The following is a 13,854-nucleotide window of genomic DNA, read 5'->3' on the forward strand; positions in this document are numbered from 1 at the left end:
AAATGATGATTGCATTGTCTGTTCCTTTAGTTACATTTGGAACATTTGAGGAAGCTCTTGTTCCTACTCAAGTGACTTAAAATATGCCGTGCAGGGTCCGGAAGGAAAAAATACCAGATTTCTTGGCAATTATTGTTTGATTTCAATGTGATGAAGTACTGAGCAGATTAGGTAGTGTATCTGGACAGAGAGTTAATGTTAGACATTAGTGACCTGAAGCACATTAGATTCCACCTTTTGGGATTGGAAGCTTTGAAAGCAGACTTTTAAGTACATTGAGAGGTGACTGTTATCTGAGTGAAGAAATATACTTTAAATGAAATGCTATTAGACAAATTCACAGTATCCCGACAGGCTATTAATGGGATATACCATATTGCTCTTGTATTGCAGCTTGTGGTTTATTGATGCACTACTAGACCTTGCAGATTAGTGAATTTGGGTATCATGTAACTGATGTAGAGTAGGTGACTATTTGGAAACAACAGCTGGGCGCCATCTTCCTGGACTGCCCAAGAAGAAAGCTAAACAGGAAATTTCCTCTATGCATAACTGCAGAGTGCTGGCCGCCTTTAAGCACTAGTGTATAGTTATAGGCATTGGATGTCATTGGGCTTTGCTTCACTGACTTCCATAACCCAAATAATTTGATAAAAGCCAATTAGATACCTGACCTCTGGTATGGTACCTATGGATCTGCATCAGTGTGTGTGGTGATTACCTTCACATAGTAATCACAGCATAATCATATTATGCTCAGATGTAAGGTGGTCCTTATGCCATCACTTAAAATTACTACATATTATCATGTTTAACTATTTAATATTCAGATATTCTTGCAGTGAATCAGATCACCAGATATCCAATATCCTGCAAATTCCTCTTGCTTCCTATTGTGGGTCCATGGGTGTCTGAAAGTTTCCTTTACCTTAGTTTAGATGTCCCTTCTGATACTGGACTCTAAATTTGGGATAGTAATTCATTATTGTGGGAGTATGTGTTACTCCTGGATGCATACTGAGTGGGTTCTTTGGCCATTGAGTAGAAGATTGCTATTTGACAAATGATCAACCCTGTTTACATGCAATAATACTGAGAATTTCAAATTGTGATGTAAAGGTAAAGCACTTAATCAGAAAGCAAAGCTTGTATTAGTTGGAGCAAAACCTGATATAATATTTTTTTTCCTCTAGATAAACTCAGAGAGCTACTGACTTCCTATGAAAAAGAACAGTTCCAGGTATGTTATAAATTGACGAGTGTTTGTGTTTTCAATTCAATTTCAATAATTCAGCTGGAAAAACTAAACTTTTGCCATTGACTTAAGAGAATCAAAGTCACTTTCTGATGTTCTTTTGACTTATTTAGATGAACAGCTCTTTAACTACTTGAATAGTTTTTAAATATTGAAAACCTTTATCAGCAGCCTTACTTTCACATGAAAAGGCATGTCTGTAGCTTTGTGTGCAGAAAACTCCCGCAAACAGCTATATATTTGGTAATTAGTTAAGTTGTTTCCTTGATAGGTGAACTCTCCAAGCTTCTGTTGTGGGTTCTTTAGTATTTAGCTGAATGGTTATTTCAAACAGGCAGGTGGAAAATCTCATTGGCATATATAGGTGTCCCCTGCTTTTCGAACGTTTGCTTTATGACACCTCGCTGTTACGAAAGACCTACATTAGTTACCTGTTTTCGCGAACAGAAGGTGTTTTCACTTATGAAAAAAGGCAGTGTGCGCCCTGAGCAGCCGAGCTCCTCCCCCGGAACTGCATTCTAGCCGGCATTGCTTAAACACGTGCCTGTGAGCATCTATGCTTTATGTCGATTTACTTTGAGCATCCGTTAGCAAGATGCGTTCTAAGGTATCGGAAAAGCCTAAAAGAGCTCGGAAGGGTGGTACACGTAGCGTAAAACTAGACATAATTAAGCATTTCAATCGTGGTGAATGAAGTAAGGACAAAGTGAGTTTGGCCTGTGGAAGTTGACGAAGATGATGTTGAAGAGGTTTTGGCATCCCATGACTAAGAACTGATAGATGAAGAGCTGATGCAGTTGGAAGAGGAAAGGGGATGACCTCACATTTATCAACATTGTACTCCATCTGCTAGACCCCTGCCCACTGACTTAGACTATCTATATCTCTCTGCGGACTCTCTGTATCTTCTGCTCAATTTGCTTTTACACTCAATTTAATATCGTTAGCAAACTTAGATACCCTACACTTGGCCCCGTCTTCCAGATTATTAATGTAAATGGTGAACAGTTGCGGGCTCAGCACCAATCCCTGTGGCACACTTCTCACCACTTATTGCCAACCAGAGTGACACCCATGTATCCCAGCTCTCTGCTTTCTATTAGTCAACCAAGCCTCTATCCATGCTCATACATTTACCCATAAGATAAGGATGCATAGAGTTGGGGTAGTCTTTTATGCGGCACCTTATTGAATACCTTCTGGAAATCCAAGTAAATAACATCCATCTGTTACCCTCTATCCACTGCACTTGTTATATCCTCCAGTAAGTTTGTCAAACAGACCTGCCTTTGCTGAATTAATGCTGCTTCTGCCTGATAGATCCATTTTTTTTCCAGGTGCCTTGCTATTTCTTTAATAGTTTTAAGCATTTTCCCAACTACAGGTGTTAAACTAACTGGCCTATAGTTACCAGCGTCCATCTTCAGGGACTAACACCACCCAGGTAATGCTTTGTGCTGCTGTCATCAGGAAGGTACAGTGGTCTTAGGACTCAATACCAGATTCAGGAATAGTTATTACCACCTCAATCATCAGGCTCTTGAACCCGAGAGGGTAACTTCGCTTGCCTCATCACTGAATTGTTCCCGTAACCTCTGGACTCAATTTCAAGTTCTTGATATTTATTGCGCATTTTTTCTTACTGTATTTGCACAGTTTGTTGTCTTTTGTGCATTGGTTGTGTGCCCTGCTGGTGCAGTCTTTCATTGATTCTATTGTGGTTATTGGATATATTGAATATGTCTGCAAGAAAGTGAAACTCAAGGGCGTATACAGTGACATATATGTACTTTGATAATAAATTTACTTTGAACTTTGTGGTGATCCCTGTGGCATGGAGCATTTTCAACAGCTGGAAAAATAAATAGTAATAGTATTGTGATCTCTCAAATCATGTATGATCTCCTAATGGATTGTCTATCAGCCTTGATTCTAATTTCATTGTGTTGTGGGACCCTATTAGAGGCTGTAGAGGCCAGTCTGAGATCCACACATTTGGATGTAGTGTGGGCAAAAGTAAGTGGTGGCTGTGGTTAGATCTCCTGGTTGTTTGTTCTCTCCTTTTGCAGCTGCTGTTTGTTCTCTACAGCACAGCGGAGGTTGCTGTAATATAGCACAGCTCCATCTTGAACAGATTTACTCCAAGTTGGATAAGTCACTGGGGACTGGACGGGATGTACCCCAGGCTACTGTGGGAAGCGAGGGAGGAGATTGCTGAGCCTCTGGCAATGACCTTTGCATCATCAATGAGGACGGGAGAGGTTCGGAGCTTTGGAGGGTTGCGGATATTGTTCCCTTATTCAAGAAAGGGAGTAGGGATAGCCCCGGAAAATATAGGCCAGTGAGTCTTACTTCAGTGGTTGGTAAGTTGATGGAGAAGATCCTGAGAGGCAGGATTTATGAACATTTGGAGAGGCATAATATGATTAGGAATAGTCAGCATGGCTTTGTCAAAGGCAGGTCGTGCCTTACGAGCCTGATCAAATTTCTTGAGGATGTGACTAAGCACATTGATGAAGGTAGAGCCATAGATAAAGTATATATGGATTTTAGCAAGGCATTCAATAAGGTACCCCATGCAAAGCTTATTGAGAAAGTAAGGAGGCATGGGATCGAAGGGGACATTGCTTTGTGGATCCAGAACTGGCTTGCCCACAGAAGGCAAAGAGTGGTTGTAGATGGGTCATATTCTGCATGGAGGTCGGTGACCAGTGGTGCGCCTCAGGGATCTGTTCTGGGACCCCTACTCTTTGTGATTTTTATAAATGATCTGGATGAGGAAGTGGAGGGATGGGTTAGTAAATGGGGGTGTTGTGGATAGTGTGGAGGGCTGGCAGAGGTTACAATGGGACATTGATAGGATGCAAAACTGGGCTGAGAAGTGGCAGATGGAGTTCAACCCAGATAAGTGTGAGGTGGTTCATTTTGGTAGGTCAAATATGATGGCAGAATATAGCATTTATGGTAAGAGTCTTGGCATTGTGGAGGATCAGAGGGATCTTGGGGGTCCAAGTCCATAGGACACTCAAAGCTGCTACACAGGTTGACTCTGTGGTTAAGAAGGCATATGGTGCATTGGACTTCATCAATCGTGGGATTGAGTTTAACAGCCGAGAGGTAATGTTGCAGCTATATAGGACCCGGGTCAGACCCCACTTGGAGAACTGTGCTCAGTACTGCTTGCCTCATTATAGGAAGGACATGGAAACCATAGAAAGGGTGCAGAGGAGATTTACAAGGATGTTGCCTGGATTTGGGAGTATGCCTTATGAGAATAGGTTGACTGAACTCGGCCTTTTCTCCTTGAAGCGACAGAGGATGAGAGGTGATTTTGATAGAGGTGTACAAAATAATGAGAGGCATGGATCGTGTGGATAGTCAGAGCTTTTCCCCAGGGCTGAAATGGCTAGCATGAGAGAGCATAGTCTTAAGCTGCTTGGAAGGAGATACAGAGGAGATGTCAGGGGAAAGTTTTTTATGCAGAGAGTGATGAGTGTGTGGAATGGGCTGCCGGCAGCGGTGGTGGAGGCGGAAACGCTAGGGTCTTTTAAGAGACTCCTGGACGGGTACATGGAGCTTAGAAAAATAGAGGGCTATAGGTAGGGCCTAGGTAGTTCTAAGGTAGGGACATGTTTGGCACAGCTTTGTAGGCCGAAGGGCCAGTATTGTGCTGTATGTTTTCTGTGTTTCTTTAGATTGATTTTAATATTATCTTTGAAGCATTTCCTTTGTCCACCAGGAGCTCGCAGATCTTCCTTCAAAAAATATATGCAAAGGAAAAGATTGGTTTATTATTGTCATATATTGATGTGCAGTTGAAAAAATTGCATACTGTCCACACAGCTCAGTTCATTATAACAGAGCATTGAAGTCGTGCAAGGTAAAACCAGTCCAGAAAATAGTGTTACTGTAGACCTAACGTGTACTGCAGGTAGACAATAAGGTGCAAGGTCACAACGTGGTGGAATGTGAGGACAAGAGTCCATGTTATCATACAAGAGAATCGTTCAATGGTCTTGTAATAGTGGAATCAGCTGTTTTATTGAGGCAGAAAGGGGTGTAGGCAGAATCCGTGGTACATTGAGCTGAGAGGTATCCCCAACTCTGCAGTTTCTTGCCGTTACTGCCAGAACAGTTGGCTATATCAAGTTATGATACATCTGGTAGGATGTTTTCTAAAAACTGGTGAGGATCAAGAGGACATGCCAAATGTCTTTATTCTCCTGAGGAAATAGAGGCACTACGTGGCTGTGGCACCAATGTGATTGGACCAGGACAAATTATTGCTAATGTTCGCTCCAAGGAGTCTGAAGCTTTCAGCCTCAGCACTGTTGATGTTATGTGCACTGTGCCCTTCTTGAAGTCAATGACTAGCTCCTTTTGTTTTGGTGACATTGAGAGAAATGTTATGTCACCACTTCACGAGGCTCGATCTCCTTGCTATACAATGAGTTGTTATGTGAGATATGGCCCCACTAGAGTGGTAACAACTGCAAACATGTCTGTGGCATTAAAGCAGAATCTGGCTACACAATTGATAGTGTATAGAGAATAAAGTAGCGGGCTCTGGAACCAGCCTTGTGAGGTGCCAGTATCACTTCATCTGGCTAAACATACCTATATGTGGCAGATGTTTTGCTCCTAATCCCTATTGTGGTCTATCGGTCAGGAAGTCAAGGATCCAGTTGCAAAGGGAGATGTTGAATCCCAAGTTCAGGTGTTTGGAGATGAGTTTGCATGGTGTTATAGCATTGAAGGCAGAGTTGTGGTTTGTAAACAATAGTCTAATGTTGGTGTCTTTACTGCTTTTGACTCCTACCTGAGGCCTTCTCGGTTCGCTGGACGGACTGTACAGCATTCTTGGGCAAAGTTAGAGGCAGAGGGAACTGCTTCCTAATCAACATCTAATGGTGCTCATACCTGACAATCCTGGTGAGTTCCTGCTGGTCCATCCTAGAGAATCCTAACAGTAAAGTATTGCCTATTCTTCCTACCACAGGAATTCACTTCTGCTGTTCTGATAACAGTTTACATTGTACATGAGGCATATGTAAAGCCTGTGCACAATAATTGAAACTCTGGTCGACAACCTTGAAACAGGATATCCTGAGGCCTTCTTGGTATTTGAACAGGAGGAATTATGTTGGGGAATAAGGAAATAATAGAGAAACAAAATATGATGTGTTTCTTGAATAAAGGTACAAAAGCACTTCAAAATAATGAAGTACAGTGAGTCTGGAGATGGGGAATTTAAGAAAAACAGTATGTGGTTGTGTTAGAGAAGCATTGGAGAAATTATTGAACCTAAAAGTCAAAAATTACACTGAAATACAGGTTTCCCCTGCTATTCGAAGGTAGAGCGTTCCTATGAAACGGTTCTTAAGCCAGAATGTCATAAAGTGAATAAGCAGTTACTATTTATTTATATGGGAAAAAATTTTGAGCGTTCTCAGACCCAAAAAATAACCTACAAAATCATGCCAAATAACACATAAAACCTAAAATAACAATAACATATAGTAAAAGCAGGAATGATATGATAAATACACAGCCTATATAAAGTAGAAATACTTCTCTGCAGCACTGTCTAGCGCAGCGAAAATCTCATGGCGGCATTCTCGGCGGAAGTGCTCTCGGCAGAAACACTCTTTCCAGTAACCTTTAAGCTATGAAGCTGCCAAATCATACCAAATAACACAGCCTATATAAGTAAAAATAATGTATGTACAGTGTAGCTTCACTTACCAGAATCCGGAAGACTCCAGTAAATTGCAGTTTTGTCACAGTTAAGCACTTGCTTAAACGAATAACCACCTTCTGAAATTATTTTTTTCAGTTCTGCTGGAAACTTTTTGGCAGCTTCAGTATCAGCCGAAGCGCACTCTCCGGTAAATGTTAAAACTATGAAGCTGCCCTCGCCTCAGAAACTGATCAAACCACCCATGACTACCTTTAAATTCCACTTTCGCAACACTTCCATCGTCCAGTGCCTTCTGTTTCAGCTTATTAAAAAGACTGACTGATTTCTCCTTAAGTATGAGAAAACTTAACGGAACACCACGCTTTGTACACCAATCAATCCACTCAAGCAATAGACTTCCCATCTTATTATTGGATGCTGACTAAGAGTGACCACTTTGCTACGAGCAGAACCAGCAGTAACATTGGCAGCTTTCAAAATTCTTTCTCTCTATGTATAAATAGTGTGAATGGTGGACGCAGGCAAGTTCAATGCGCGGACTATGTCCTTACTTACGATTGAAATGCTTAATTATTCCTAGTTTTACGCTAAGTGTAACACCCTTACGAGCTCTCTTAGGCTTTTCCGATACCTTAGAACTCCTCTTGCTAATGGATGCACAAAATAAATCGAGATAAAGCACATGTTTAAGCAATGGCGGCTAGAATGCAGTTCTGGGGGAAGAGCTTGGCTGTTTGGGCGTGTGCTGCCTTTTTTTGTAACAGTGAGGTGTCGTAAAGCAAACGTTCGGAAAACGGGGGCCATCTGTATACTGATACTGACCAACTTGGGCTGAGTGGATGTGGAGAGGAACTTTTTGTTAGTAGGAGAACTTGGGATCCAAGGGCACAACCTCAGAATAAAGTGATTTCCCTTTAAAACTTAAATGAAGTCTTTAGCCAGAGGAGTTGGATCTGTGTGTTTCGTTTGCACAGAGTGTTGTAGAAGCTAAGTTATTGGGTACATTTGAGGCAGAGATTAATAGGTTCTTGACTGATTGGGGGGGTGCATGAGGAAGGTTAAAGGTTGCAGGAGGTGGTGGAATTGGGTTAAACATATTAGCAGTAATTGAATGGCAGATCAAATAGAATGTTTCTAGGTATTGGTAATGCAACACTTGATGACATAAGTTGATACAAGAAAGGTTCAGGCTAAAACATGGCAAATATAATATGATAAAGCATGAAGTCATTCACTTTAGAAAAATAGAATAATACTGTATCTTTTTAATGAGGAATTGAAAGTATGCCAAGGAACTGTCAGAGGAACTGGGTGTCTTTCTGCACTGTTTGAAGTTAATGTGCAAGTATGACAAATAATTGAGGAGGCAAATATGTTGGGCTTTATTGAAAAGTTTTGAATGCATGTGTAAAAAAGATATTTATCAATATCTATCTTTTTGAATTCTGGTGAGATGTTTAGGAATGTCATGTACAGATGTTGTCTTGGTGTGAAAGGAATGGAATGAAGTTTGATTCCTGAGGTGAGGGTATTGACCCATGAAGAGGTTAGGCAGTCTAGACCAGAGTTATTTAAACTAATGAATGAAAGGTGATGTCAAAACCTAGAACGGTCTTGCAGGCTTAACAAGGAATTTTTCGAATTGATTTGTTATTGTTACATGTACCAAAATACAATGAAAAACTTGTCTTGCATACTGTTTGTTCAAATTAAATTATTACACAGTACTGATAAAACAGTAACAATGCAGAATAAAATGTTACAGCTACAAAGAAAGTGCCCTGTTGGTAAATAGTGTTAACATCATATGAGGCAGTTTGAGAGGTTAAGAGTCCATCTTATCCTTCCAAGGAACCATTCAGTGGTCTTAACAGCTTGGTAGAGGCTGTCTTTGAGCCTGATGGTATCTGTTTTCAGGTTTCAGTCCAATGGAAGAGTAGAGAAGAGCGAATGTCCAGGGAGGGAAAGTGTTGACGTTTGCCTTCAATGGGGCTTTTGGAGCTTGGTCTTTCATTCTCAGCAAAGGACCTGTCTAATCAGGACTGAGATAACAAATGTGTTCCTCTGGAGATCTTGGGAATTCTCTACCCAATATCAGGCTCGTATATGCAAAGAACTATAGTTTTGTTTTTAGATATTAAATAAATTGTGACGTGGAGATTGAAGTTCTGCTTTGAAAAAATGCAGCAAGTGAGAGTAATTGAGAAGTTATGAGGGTGTGTGCAGAAAATTAGCTATTTAATTCCTGAGAAGTTCAGTTTCAATTTTGTCTTTGCCAGCTGCTTTTACTACTTGCCAAGAAATCAATAGCTTACCAAGCTCAAATACTGAACTTTCCGTATTGAGGTCATCCATGTCAAGTGGAGCATCAATCATGGGTTGTGATATGTCAATGCAATTACAGATTGGCTAATGCTCTAACGAGTGAACTGTTTATCTATCCCCTTTGGCTATAAGGGTTTTAGGACATTAGCTTTCGTGATGTGTAGGGGCGAGTGTTCTAATGCCATCATAAATGACAGGAAATTTTCCATTGTTGTTGATCCACACTCACTGCAAGATCTTGCTTTGTTTTTCTCACTTCTCTTGGCTAGCTTCAGATCTTGTAATATGGTTGTTGCATGTGCCAAAAGGCAAGGCTAAACAAATTATGTCTTTGATGTTTGTAGTGTGTTCTTGGAATATCATGAAAGGAAAATTTTTTCCAGCAAACTGTCAAAAGCAGAGGTTCCAAGCTTAATGTAATGATGACTTAACTCACTCGGGTATAAACACATTATGAATTATCTGTATGACCAAGGATATATTGCATTAGGAAGTGGCTGAGCCAAGAGATCAGTAAGGTGCACAAAGCTCTGTTCTAAGGATTTTGATGGAGAGTATATTAAAAGCCTTCAGTGTTGATTATGATAAATGGTAACTTTAGCTGAGGACAGAGTGATGACTGTAAGCATGGATACAATATAGGTACAGTGATCAGCAATTCCAACAGTTCTATGGCAAGGACGGGTGCTGTAGGCAAGGCCACAGAACCAGAGGTCTCTTGATGTTATGATACTTTCACTTGTGACAAATAAGATTTTGTTTTTGCAGAATTAGCTTATTTAGTCAGCAACAGAAATGTATGCACTTGTGGTTTCACCAAATTTGATATATGCAGATAGAAGGAAGCCAATCTTGGCCTAACCAGTTGTGTATCACATGTGATGATGCAGGACCATAAGGATTTGGCGTTGATTTGCTTCAAGTTGATTATTTGGCTTATCATGTTTTTTTTGCTTCATTGCAATTTGAATTCCTCTAAATTAATCTTATTTGTGCTTACTAATGGAATAAGTAAATCCATTTACCTTTAATCTGAGCAGTGTAAAGATAGCTTCACTAGCCTGTCATTATACAATGACCCTCTTCCCCCCCCCCCCCACCAACCTCCTCTGTTCCTTTACCCCAACTCATTCTGGTCATAAGCAAACCATGTTCTCCAATCTTGCACTTTTTCTGTGACTGGAACGTTACTGGTTGGTTGGAGAGTTCTTTGGCTGAGGCATTCAAGTGATGTTTTATCTAGTCATTCTGGCAACTCAAGTGAATGGTTAAATTGCATACCACTATTTGCGATGGAGTATGAGGTATTCATGATTAATGGACAGTTCCAGTGATGGAAATTTATGGCAAGCTGGTCTTGTGTCTCTTTGATGTAAAATGTGCCGTAATTTATACCTTGAAATTGTTTTGAATATTTTGTTCAGTAAAATGTTTTTTCTGTGTTCAAGTTTGTCATCTGACTGTACAAAATACAACCAAGCAAAACAATGTTCCTCTAGACCACCGTGCACCCACATAAAATATCTCACACAGCATATAAACCAAAATATTATGCTATAAATAAGTTAATAAAATATAATTCAAAATCCATGTAGTAAAGTGCTGCACAGTAAACAGCTCGCTGTCTTTGTTACGTGAGCTCGGTGGTGGCAGAGTATTCTGATTTTGGATTCTGATATGCAAAGAATTACAAAAACACTTGGTAGGTTCTACAGTAGCTACTGGACTACTTAAAGATGGGGAGAAACTTTGAGAATACTGTCTAAATGCAGTCAGTGGACAATCTCTTGAATTTGATGTGATGAATTGTTACATCTCATTAAATGTTCTACTGAGGTAGAAATCAAGTTATAGAGCAATATAGTGCACACACACAGGGTCTTTGGCCCAAGCAGTCCATGCCTACCAAGTTGTCCACTCAGCTAGTCCCAATTTCTGGTGTTTGGCCCACTTAGGCCTGTCCCTCTGTGTACCTAAATCCAGGTGAATATGTACCTATCCATGTAACCATAGCAATCATTTTTAAATGATACTATTGATTGTGCCTCAACTATTTGCTCTGGCAGCACATTCCATGTGCTCTCCACTATCTGCCTGGAACGGTTATCACTTAGGTCTCTCTTAAATCTTTCTCTTCCCTCCATAAACCCATGACTCTGCTACCCTGGGGAAAAGACTGCTACCACCCACCTTATCCACGCCTCTCATTCTAAACACCTTTTATATAAAGTTGTCCCTTATTCTCCTGTATTCCAAGGAATACAGACCTAGCCTGGCCAACATTTCTCCTATCACATGGGTCCTCTAGTTCTGCCAACATCCTTGTAAATCCTTTCTTCAGTCTTCCCAGTTTAACCACTACTTTTCAATAGCAGTGTGAGCAAAATTTATCTAGTACTCCAAGTATGACTCACCAGTGACTTGTACAACTGCCACATAATGTCACAGTCAGTTCCCTGACTGAGGTTTACAAGTAGCCTGTAGATGGATGTAACATGAATGTAACGAAGGACAAGCCAGTGATTGGGTACAAATGCAGACAGAGCAACGAGTTAAATTGTTTCACAGAGGCAAACTTCAAAAGGGCGAAGAGTACAGAACTGAAGGTGCTGTGTTTAAATGCACGTAGCGTTCAGAATAAGGTGGATGAATTTGTGGCACAGTTAGTGATTGGTCAGTATGACATAGTGAGCATCACTGAGTTGTGGCCGAAAGAAAGCCATTGTTGGGAGCTTATATACTTTGTATCGTAAGGACAGGCAGGAAGGCATAGGTGGTGGTGTGACTGTTGGTAAGAAATAGAATTAGGTGACATAGAGTCAGAGAATGTTGAATCTGTGGGTGGAGTTAAGAAATTGAAAGGGTGAAAAAATCCATTATGGGAATCATATATACGCCTCCAAATAGTAACCAAGATGTGGGATTGAGATTGCAAATGGAGCTGGAAAAGGCATGTAATAAGGGTAATGACACAATTGTAATGGGCGACTTCGGTACGCAAGGGTATTGGGAAAATCAGGTTGGTATCACATCATAAGAGGGAATTTGTTGAGTGCCTACAAGATGGCTTTTTAGAGCAGCTTGTGCCTACTCTGGGGAGAGGCCGTCTTAGATTGGGTGTTGTGTAATCCAGATCTTATTAGGGAACTTAACGTAAAGGAACCCTTAGGAGGCAGTGATCATAATATGATTGAATTCATACTGCTATTTAAGAGGGAGAAGCATAACTCACATGTATCTGTATTGCAGTGGAATAAAGGGAATTAAAGAGGCATGAGAGGAGTTTGCCCAAGTGGATTGGAGGAAGATACTGGCAGGGATGATGGCAGAGCAGAGATGGCTGAAGTTCCTGAGGCGCAGGATAACTATGTCCTACAGAGGAAGAAGTTCTCAAATGGCAGGGGTAGGCAACCATGGCTAACAAAGGAAGTTGAGGACTGAGTAAGAGCCAAGGAAAGAGCATAGAAGGTAGCAAAAGTGAGTGGGATGTTGGATGATTGGGAAGCTTTTAAAATCCAACAAAAGGCAACTAAGAAAGCTATAAGAAGAGAGAAGATGAAATATGAGGGCAGACTAGCCAATAATATAAAACAGGATATCAATATTTTTTCAGTTATCTAGAGTAAAAGGGAGGTGAGAGTTGATACTGGACCGCTGGAAAATGATGCTGGTGGGGTAGTAATGGGGGACAAAGAAACAGCAGATGAACTTCATGGGTACTTTGCATCAGTCTTCGCTGTGAAAGACACTAGCAGTGTGCCAGAGGTCCGTGAGTGTCAGGAAGCAAGTGTGAGTGCCATTGCTATTACAAAGGAAAAAATGTTAGGCAAACTCAAAGGTCTCCAGGTGGATAAGTCACCTGGGCCAGAGTCCTGAGAGAGGTTGCTGAAGAGAGAATGGATGCATTGGTCATGATCTTTCAAGGGGCGGGAATGGTTACTTTGAGTGTCAGGCTTTAGATGTTTCAGAAAGGACAGGGAGGAGGCAAAAGAGGTGGGGCGTGGCACTGCTGATCAGAGATAGTGTCACGGCTGCAGAAAAGGAGGAAGTTATAGAGGGATTGTCTACTGAGTCTCTGTGGGTGGAAGTTAGAAACAGAAAGGGGTCAATAACTCTACTGGGTGTTTTTTATAGACCACCCAATAGTAACAGGGACGCAGACGAGCAGATAAGGAGACAGATTCTGGAAAGGTGTAATAATAACAGGGTTGTCGTGGTGGGAGATTTTAATTTCCCAAATATTGATTGGCATCTCCCTAGAACAAGGAGTTTAGATGGGATGGAGTTTGTTAGGTGTATTCAGGAAGGTTTCCTGACACAATAAGTAGATAGGCCTACAAGAGGAGAGGCTGTACTTGATCTGGTATTGGGAAATTAACCAGGTCAGGTGTCAGATCTCTCAGTGGGAGAGCATTTTGGCGATAGTGATCACAGTTCTATCTCCTTTACCATAGTATTGGAGAGGGATAGGAACAGACAAGTTAGAAAAGTGTTTAATTGGAGTAAGGGGAACTATGAAGTTATCAGGCAGAAACTTGGAAGCATAAATTGGGAACAGATGTTCTCAGGGAAA

At 40.9% G+C, this 13,854-nt stretch overlaps 1 protein-coding gene across 1 annotated transcript in view; it reads left to right on the top strand.

The window, feature by feature from the left end:
• las1l (LAS1 like ribosome biogenesis factor) overlaps positions 1-13,854 on the top strand; it is a 55,126-nt gene that overhangs the window by 13,078 nt on the left and 28,194 nt on the right. Inside the window, exon 6 of the mRNA XM_063060912.1 lies at positions 1,194-1,240. Within this exon, the coding sequence (XP_062916982.1) occupies positions 1,194-1,240 (47 nt within the window). The remainder of the gene's footprint in view (positions 1-1,193; positions 1,241-13,854) is intronic.

This window comes from Mobula hypostoma, chromosome 10, assembly GCF_963921235.1.
Source record: "Mobula hypostoma chromosome 10, sMobHyp1.1, whole genome shotgun sequence".
In the NCBI taxonomy this organism is placed as follows: Eukaryota; Metazoa; Chordata; class Chondrichthyes; order Myliobatiformes; family Myliobatidae; genus Mobula; species Mobula hypostoma.